We start from the raw sequence: 9,331 nt of genomic DNA on the forward strand, positions 1-9,331 counted from the left end.
CTGGGATTACCCAGAATCCAGGAAATGAATGGAGTTCTGTCTCTACAAAGGATTTCACTGTCAATGCTAGGTCACAGATAGTCAGTTGCTATTATCTTGCTCTCAAAATGTATCACCAGGATAGATACAAATGGTGGTCATCATGACAACTACACTGGGCTTTTTCCTTTTGGCACAAGATCTATCTTGATGAGTAAGGTTAGATGAAAACTTCTCAAGTTGACCTGCTGGCCAAGAGACTATTACAATATCAGAATTCAGGGATAATGGCAGAAATCAGAGCCAACGAGACTGTCCTGGAAGAAGAATGAATTATGATCCCCAACAAATTCAATTTGCCAATATGACCTTTAAAAGTATAGTTCATAGGAGGTGACTGCATCATCAAAGAGAGATTCAAGTGCAGTGTATCCAAAACTCAATTTGCTAAAACCCTCAAGACAAGCCATCCAGCAAAAGTTCATCCACATTTAACGGAACTATAGTCAAATCAAAAAGTAGTAAGAAAGAAAGATCTGCACTCAGGATTGAGAATGAGCAAGCACATGTGGGAGAAAAAGCTATATAAGCACGGGCAGCCCAGAAACCCATAGAATTTCTACTAGTGGGATCAGATCTGCTGTACACTGTATTCGATATATATTTCATTTCACATACTATAGTTTGAATGTATGGGGAGTTTCTTTGGTTCTTCTGTATGCCCTCTGTCTTCCACTTCGTATTCCCTCATGATGATGTTTTCAGTCACATTCAAGGTCTTCTGAAACATAATGGCATTTTCTTTTATTTTGTTTAAATATTTTTTTTTGGAAAAAAAAAAGAGCTAAAGATACACAGATACATACACACACACACACACACACACACACACACACACACAGATCTTTCATTGACTGGCTCACTCTCAAAACAGCTGTAATGGTTGGGGGTTGCACCAGGCTGAAGCCAGGAGCATGGAATGAGACCCTGGTTTCTTGTGTGAGGGGCAGAGGCCCAAGCCCTGGGCTACCTGTGGCTGTTTTGGCAGGTGGATTATAAGGGAGCTGGATGGGAAGTGGAGCAGCCAGGCAGGGCTTGGATGATGCTCATATGGGATGCTAGGGTCACCAGCAGCAGCTTAGTCCACTGCTACAATGCTGATCCCTATTTCGATGCTCGTGTCTGCCAATTATATCCCATTTGTCACTCCTGGTTCTTTTTGTACTAACTGATTTTATTGTTGTTTATGAGCCATGTTTTTTGGCTGAATTAATTTGTTATCGTTTTCCTTTTTTATCCTTAGGGATGCTGCCATTTTTGATATTTTGAAGTAGCATTAAACTTAAAGAATACTTACAAAGAGATTATTGAGAATTGTCATATACTTTTCACCTAAAGTCTCTATTGATAACCTTGTGTAGGGCCATGTTATACCAGGAAAAAAATAAGCACTGATTCAGTATTAGTAACAACAGAGGCGATCTGCCGCTCATCTGCTTTTCCAACGTGCCTTATCTTGCTGCGAGTCTAATCTAAACACCACAGTGCCTACAGACGCTGTGATTTCGTAGTCTCTCCTGTGATAACGTTTCAGTTCTTCTCTCTTATGTGACCTCGGCAGTTGTGAAGAATGTACCAAAAGCTGGGTAATGTGTGTGTGTGTGTGTGTGTGTGTGTGTGTGTGTTTGGGGAATACCTCGAGGTGAGTTGTATTGCTTACTCCCACTGTATCATGTGCAAATCGATCAGAGCAATGCAACTTGCCACTGGTGAAGTTAATGCTGGCTTTTAAATTAGAGAGCTGTCTGCTTGGTTTCACCACTGCGTCATCACTATCCCTGTCCACCTCCATTCATTACAAGTGAGTCACTATGCCGGCAGAAATGAAGTCCTCCCACTATGTCACCCCACCAAGGAGTGAACATTTATACAGGCAGAATTTCTAAAAAGATCATGAAAATTCATGAATTTCTTTATAATACACATTTCCCATGAACTTTGAAAGAGTACCCCTATGTTATGTTGTTGATCCAATTTGAGTCTTGACTCCATTAACTATGTGTGTGTCTACAAACATTCCTACAGGGCCTGGCATGGTAGCCTAGTGGATAAAGTCCTCACCTTGCACACGCTGGGATCCCATATGGGTGATGGTTTGTATTCCGGCAGCTCTACTTCCCATCCAGCTTCCTGCTTGTGGCCTGGGAAAGCAATTAAGGACAGCTCAAAGCCTTGGGATCCTGCACTTATGTGGGAGACCCAGAAGAAGCTCCTAGTTCCTTGCTTTGGATTGGCTCAGCACCAACCACTGTGGCTACTTTGGGAATAAACCAGCAAATGGAGGATCTTTCTCTGTCTCTCCTTCACTCTGTATATCTAACTTTCCAATAAAAATAGATAAATCTTTAAAAAAAAACACTTACATATGTAAACAATTTAAACAAATAAACTTGGAATATTTAAATGAAAAACATTGAAATATTCATACAATTTTACTGAAAGACTTGCTTGTTAGGTACCTTACCGGTGTAAGGGTACTCCAAGGATGAACAGAACTAATTGGAGTCCAAAAATAATAATTACCATTATCTATTTATACTTCCCTGTTGATTTCACTGATTGATTCAGCAACATAGGACTCAGCCTTCCTTTCGTTTTATAATACAATCCTATGACAATGGAAAATTCTCTTTCACCACCCAAACTTATTTCTTTCCTAGTTCTTCAAATCTGATGCATTCATCTTCTTGTTGCCGGGATACAATTCTGAAACACTTTGTAAGCTGGCTGTGTAGAGAGCAGATTTCATCCCACTGGGCCAGAGGCACCCTGGCCGATTTTCCCTGGGTGTCTTCATCTGTACTGTCTGGCTTCCACGGCTGTGGACTGACACACGGGTCACACGCTCAAGCTCTTCAAAGAAGCTGCCAAACTTTTATCCTGCTGAGGCACCAGAGAAAGGAGGGCTTGGTGCACCGCGGCTCTCTCTCCAAGCCTACTTTCCCGACTGTGAATGGACTAATTTTAACACACTCATGAAGTTGAAAAACCCAGAATTTCCTGTACAATTATATCCTGGTTCTTTTAACATTTCTTCCTTCAGTCTATTGTTTACTCTTACAGTTGACTATAAGTAGCAACAGATTCCAGACTGTACCTTAATCATTTCTGTATAACTGTAAAATATGGTGAAGCTGAATAACAAACATCTGTTGACTTACTGTTTCTGATATTTCTCATTTTTTCCCTGAGTTCTCACCAGTAATATGTTTTTTTAACATTTCTATATTTTCTTAAAAGTTTTTTTTATGATTTTAGGTATTTTATAGATCGATACTTTCTTCACCCTCCTCTTCACTTCTTTTTGAGCTTTCATTAGCAGCGTGAACAGCACCCACATTTCTAATTCATAATCTTTTTTAGGCAATCTAAAATTTTTCTGTGACAATCCTTCGCATTTTTCATCCTGTGGTCACTGCTTAAATCTAAACTCACCTCCATATTTTGGAGCGTCTGCTACAGCATAGAGTCACTTTCCAAAGCTACTAAAAAGCTTATAGTAACTTTCCATGCATGCTATCCAAACATGCAGCTTAAAATGCCACAAATGTATTACCTTACACTTCACAAGGTCAGCAATCTAAGATAGGGTCTCTCTGTGTCAAAGATGGTCTGAGTTGGGCTATGTTCCTTCTAGAAGGCAGTAGGGGAGAATTCATTTCTTCGCGTTTTGCACTTCCAGAAGCTTCTAGTGCCAAAGCACCAAGTGTCAATCACTCTGACCTCCTCTGTCCCTAACATCAGCTCTCCATCTCCCAGTCTCTTCTCTGTCTGTGGGCGCGAGTCCTTAGTCTCTTTGACTTCTAATCACACTTACGATCCACTTCTTTACTACATCTGTCAAGATCTTATTGATGTAGAAGGTAATATATTCACAGCCTTTCCCAGATATTAGGATGTGGACATGATCCATGCTAGTAAAAACAGCATCAAACCCAAACATAAAACAAAAACAAAACCCAAACTTCAGTGGAGTGGTTTAGAATTGCAACAATGTATCAACTAGAGTTTTAGACATTTTTTTTAATACTCAGGGAATATAATGTCTCTGAAAATTATTTAGTGTAATTTTATTCTCTCTCTTCAAAATGGCTATGTCAGGTATTTGTTCAAAAAGTAGATTCTTGTGCTCCGGCCTGCACTGCAGCCTGCTCTCCCAGGACAGCCATCTGCCTACCAATCACTGCCTTATTAGCATTGGAAGCTTAACAAAGTGCTTCCTGTGCAGGCTGCAGTTTCGGCAGGTGCACAGAGTTGGATATCCATCACAGTCATGCACAAGAGCTTCATCTCAAAATTTCTCCCCTGGGTAGCCCTCTTTCTGCCATTCCTTCCTGCCTCCCATAAGCTCTAGTGATAACTGGTCTGTTTTCTGTCCTTATAGGAAAAAAAACCCCTATGTGATTTCCCATTTTGTAATGCTGAATGAATGCAGTCATATATAATACATAAACTTTTGGTTCTAGCTATTTTTTTTACTTAGAAACATTAAGATTCACTTATGTTGTGACATTCAATCAATATCTGGTTACTCTTTTTGTGTTTTAAAATTATTTTGAGATCATTGTAGATTCACCTGTCCTCTTGGGAGATACTGCAGTAAGGAGGGCTAGTGTTGCGACATTGTGGGTCAAGGCACTGCCTGCACCAGCTGGCATCCCATATGACTCCAAGTTCAACTCCTGGCTGCCTTGCTTCTATTCTAGCTGCCTGCTGTTGTGCCTGAGAGAGCAGTGGAAAATGACCCAAGGGCTTGGGTGCCTGCCACCCTTGCCTGCTCTAGTTTTGGCCATAGTGGACATCTGGGTAATGACTAGATTGGGGTCTCTTTCCTGTTCTCTCTCTGTAGCTCTGCCTTCAGATAAAGAAATGAAACCTTTAAAAGCATTAGGCAGCCAGAGCCCCATAGCTTTCCCCTTGTTGATTCCAGTTCCAATGCAGTTCCTTCACCACATTTCTCTTACTGTTACATTTGACTGCCACATCCATTTTCTTTGCTCCTTCAAATCTTCCCTTATCTGTGAACCCCAGGAATTTCTAATGTCTCCTCCAATTTCTCAATTTTTCTTTTATTCCACGAATGCTCAGTTGACCGTGGACTCAGCGCTGAGGGTCAGAGGGACTGTGTTAAGGCATCTGTTGGGACAGTGATGTGACTGCTACCGTGAGGAACGGATACACACTATGGACAGATTCTTCGCTTATCCATGACAGTGATGCGTGTGTCTCCATGGTGATGTACACAGTTTGTCAGTCATAGGAGAGGTGAAGTCAAGAGCTCCTTCCAATAATTGAATAGTTTCACAGAATAATTGAATACAGAAGATGATCAAAAATAAGGAGTAATTTTAACTCTAGGTATCTTTTGAAATATTACAAAGGGTAGTACTAAGATGGCTTTTTCCATTTTAATATCAATCTGTGTTTTAAAAAGGTCCCTAATGAAATGCTGATCTCACCACTGGGAAAGAAAAATCAGTTTTCCAAATTCTGAGATTTTTCTGAATTTCTCACATTATGCAAACCTTCTCTTAACTACAAATTACACCATCCAATAGCCCAATAATTTTTTCCTTGTAAAGATGGTTTGAATGGGCCCAGCATGGTAGCCTAGAGGCTAAAATCCTTTCCTTGCACACGCCAGGATCCCATATGGACACCGGTTCTAATCTTGGCAGCCCTGCTTCCCATCCAGCTCCCTGCCTGTGGCCTGGGAAAGCAGTGGAGGACAGTCCAAAGCCTTGGGATCCTGCACCTGCGTGGGAGACCTGGAGGAAGCTTTTGGCTCCGGGCTCCTGGCATCAGATCAGTGCATCTCTGGCTGTTGCGCTCACTTGGGGAGTGAATCATGGACGGAAGATGTTCCTCTCTGTCTCTCCTCCTCTCTGTATATCTGACTTTCCAATGAAAATAAATGAATTTTAAAAAAAGAATGGTGTGGATGGCTTCTGACTTCTGCAATACGTGCTATTTCGGGAAGAGTCTTCCAGAGAAATTTGATGATCTTACCTTTCCCTCCATTTTCAATGTAAATCATGTAAAATGACTTTTAGTGACATGCATATCTTATTTTCAATGCTTCTGAAATATTAGGTGAGGAAAGTTAGATCCCCGTTTGTATATTACTATTTAACACCTGGTGTTTGTCTTTCCATGGAACCCTGGCTAGAGCAATCAGTGTTGGCTTCACTGGCGGTGTCATGTCAGTGCTATGTAATGTGAGGCCACAAGTAGCGTGCTTCCTTTTGGGAAATTCCTGCTCCAAAGCTACAGCCCCACAGCTCCAGGCTAGTCACGAAAATATAGCAGACAAATCCGAATCGAGGGAGGAGCATTCCATTCTTCTTCTAACTATGAAGTCAGAGTTCAACAGAGCAAAAGCGGTAAGTAGTCACAGACAGCTTTGGACCAATCTATTTTTCATATTTACTTGTTGAGTCTTCTAGGCCCAAGAATGTTCCCCTCCAAGTTTACGTAAAAGCCAAAATCCTGCTTTTGACCCTTAGGCCTTTCTGTGTGCCAGGAAATATTTTTATGTTCGCAGAAGAGGCTGGTTTCAAGGGCAAAATAAGTAACCTTCTTCTTTTCCCCAATTGTGGATTCAGAAAAATCATCCAAGGAAAGATGGAAAGTAGGGTCTGACCTCAGTTTCTCTGGATTCATCTGCTCGCCTGAGCTTTTGCTAGGATGAGAAGAAGGGACTTATGTCATGCAGGGAGCAGGTGAAAGCTCACAGCACCTTGCCCAATGGTTAAGATGACATTTTTGCTGCGAGTGTCTGGCTTTGATTTCCAACTCTGCCTCCTGGTTCCAAGTTCCCATCAGTGCAGATCTAGGATGTACTGGATCCTGCCGCTCATATGGGCTACCTGGATTGAATTCCTGGCTTGTTCATTGCTTTACTTACAGCTGCTATGGGCATTTGGCAGGGGGTGGAGGAGGTAAACAGATGGATATGAAAAATCTCTCACTCTCTAAAAAAGAATATAAATAAAAACTTTAAAAAGTGAAAGAATTCAGAGGAACAAAGAGATTTGTCACCAATGTGGGGTTTGCCAGCCTGGGATTTATTGAGTTAAATTTGCTGATACAAATACTGTTTACAGAAAGCAGCATTTCAGTGAACAGCTCAATGAGTGCTTATAAAACTAACATACTTCTGTCAACAGCACACCCAGATCAAGGCAGAGAGTGTTAGAAGGCTATGTTGAAGTCGAAGGAGGAGTAGGCGTGGTAGGCGTGGTAGCTGGGACAGTTGTGAAATGGAACCATAAGGCTTGTCTGTCCCAATTGCATTGGTTGGATCCGGAGCGTACACACAGGGAGTACATGGAATGGGTTCCTGTCCATGAATCATATTTGCAGTTGTCCTGTTTCCACACACAATCTGTACTAGAAGGTTCTGGGCAATCGCGCCAGCAGAAGGTGCAGCGTTCAATCTAGAGTAGAAGGCACACAGGGCTTGTGGGCATTCCCTTCCCTCTCTTATTATCACTCCCCATCTAAGAAAGAACAGGGCCCCAGGAACCTACATGAGTTCTGCAGAAGTGCAATAGCACAACAGAGCAGTGACAGCGGGCAGGCATGAGAAGCTAGTGGAAGAGGAAGACAGAGGAACAGGGACGTGGCAGAGGGCAGAGATCATTAGAAACAGCGTGTAGGAACTGAGAAGGAGCAGGGACCAAATGACATAAAAAGACAGGTGATCCACTCACATTGCAGTTGCATCCACTATTGTACCCCCCCTGGAAACCTAGCCTCTGCTGGCTGCTGAGCCGAAGCCAGTGATGGACCATGTGGCATCTGTTGAAGGTCATTTTTCCTCCAGCCAAATAGCCTATGCCAAAGAAAGTCATCTCAGCATAAACAGACAGGCCCTGGGAGGAACATCCAGTGCATTTCTGGGGGATGGCAGGTACTGGGGGACGCTGAGGTAAAGGGCCTGGGTTAGTGGTGGGGCCGGAGTTGCAGAAGCTGAGTGGTGCTGTGTGGGAGGGTGATGGAGACGGGGAGTGGCCGTTGTGGACAGGGATGCTCACCTGCGATAAGTAACTGTGTCTGGTAAGAAGTTTTCACCAGATAACCACATGAGTTATAATCCAAGGGTGTGTAGATAACATCAAAGGGAATGATGTGGGGGGGAGCCTTGAATATCTGTAACGGACAGGCAAAGGAGCTGGTGTTGTGGGTTCACAGAAGCTGTAAGACTCTAGAAATCAACTTCTTCAGCAAGAACACACTAGAAAAGACACACTCTGAGGAGGGTTGAGAAGGAAGGGGCAATGGGCTCACCCTTATCAGTTGGATTTTGAAACCTCTCCAATTACCAATATTTTTTGCTGGACGTGCAATGTTAGCCAGGATGACTGGGATGAAGAAGAAAATGATCAGAGGGGCTGTGGGGCCACAGACATAAGATTCCCCAACTCCTTGCCTTCTTTCACCTCTTGGGGAGACCCCTTCTTGGTAGAGATTTCCCTGTTGTCTGCCTCGACTCACCAATGTCTGATGCACAGTAGTAGGTCTGTGGATGCAACAGTTTACATTTACAGGCCGTGCCAGGTGTGGAGAGAGCCAGGAGCAGAGGGAAGACCAGCAGGAATGAAGACTCCATGGAGGGCACTGAGGGACGCAGAGCACACCCAGAGGAAGGACTCTTTTCCAATCCAGATTCCCTCCCCATGTCTAGCTAGGAACTGGGCGGGCCCTGGGGACTTCCTGTCTCCCTTCACGTCCAGGGATCTGAGGAGCGGTGAAGCCCCTGGGTGACCTTGTGGACAAGCTGTTCCACATTTGGGACCCAGGTTGAAAGGGCCTTACCTGTGACTTTCAGTCAAGATGTGCCACAGCTTCTGCAGAGGACCCAGAGCCAGGGAAGATAAATAGTCACTGGCACAGCCTGTTCCGCCCGGGGCATACCCACACGGGACCGATGGTCTGACTCCTGACGATTGCTCTTTCCTTGTATGTATTTCCTTTCATCCTTCATGCGTGTCAACCAGGAAGGTACACTGTACCTACTGGATGCTGTGGTTCCTCTAGAATCCTTCTCTGCATTTTGTCCCTTCTCCTGTTTTGCCTTACTCCCATCGAAATGTTCAAGTACTAACTCCCAGTCCACCTCAGAATGTAGCTGAGTTTCCAGAAAGGATCCTTCAAGAAGTCACGAAGCCAAAATGAATTCATGAGACTAAACCTCTATCCAAGGATGGGGATCCTTAGAAGCCAAGGAGACTGGGCCAGAGAGAGCTAGGCAGAGGGAAGGCCAGGGAAGGCCAGGGTTAGACAGGGC

General features: G+C 43.5%; 1 protein-coding gene across 1 annotated transcript; it reads right to left on the minus strand.

Moving 5' to 3' along the window:
• Window positions 1-7,241: 7,241 nt before the first annotated feature.
• On the minus strand, window positions 7,242-8,967 carry LOC131482239 (metalloproteinase inhibitor 1-like). The gene is made up of 6 exons (XM_058674828.1): window positions 8,860-8,967; window positions 8,539-8,661; window positions 8,332-8,405; window positions 8,079-8,193; window positions 7,755-7,876; window positions 7,242-7,478 (listed from the first exon to the last, which is right to left on the minus strand). The coding sequence occupies exons 2-6, from the start codon at window positions 8,651-8,653 to the stop codon at window positions 7,242-7,244; spliced, it is 663 nt and encodes a 220-aa protein (XP_058530811.1). The 5' UTR covers window positions 8,654-8,661; window positions 8,860-8,967.
• Between the last annotated feature and the right edge of the window lie 364 nt (window positions 8,968-9,331).

This window comes from Ochotona princeps, chromosome 16 (genome assembly GCF_030435755.1).
Source record: "Ochotona princeps isolate mOchPri1 chromosome 16, mOchPri1.hap1, whole genome shotgun sequence".
Classification (NCBI taxonomy): domain Eukaryota; kingdom Metazoa; phylum Chordata; class Mammalia; order Lagomorpha; family Ochotonidae; genus Ochotona; species Ochotona princeps.

Excerpts from the sequence above, each read along its gene's own strand:
- LOC131482239 (XM_058674828.1), bottom strand. The coding sequence starts at position 8,653 with ATGGAGTCTTCATTCCTGCTGGTCTTCCCTCTGCTCCTGGCTCTCTCC. Across the intron at positions 8,406-8,538 it reads CTACTGTGCATCAGACATTG|TCATCCTGGCTAACATTGCA; the intron begins GTGAGTCGAGGC and ends TCTTCATCCCAG. Across the intron at positions 8,194-8,331 it reads TCAAAATCCAACTGATAAGG|ATATTCAAGGCTCCCCCCCA; the intron begins GTGAGCCCATTG and ends TGTCCGTTACAG.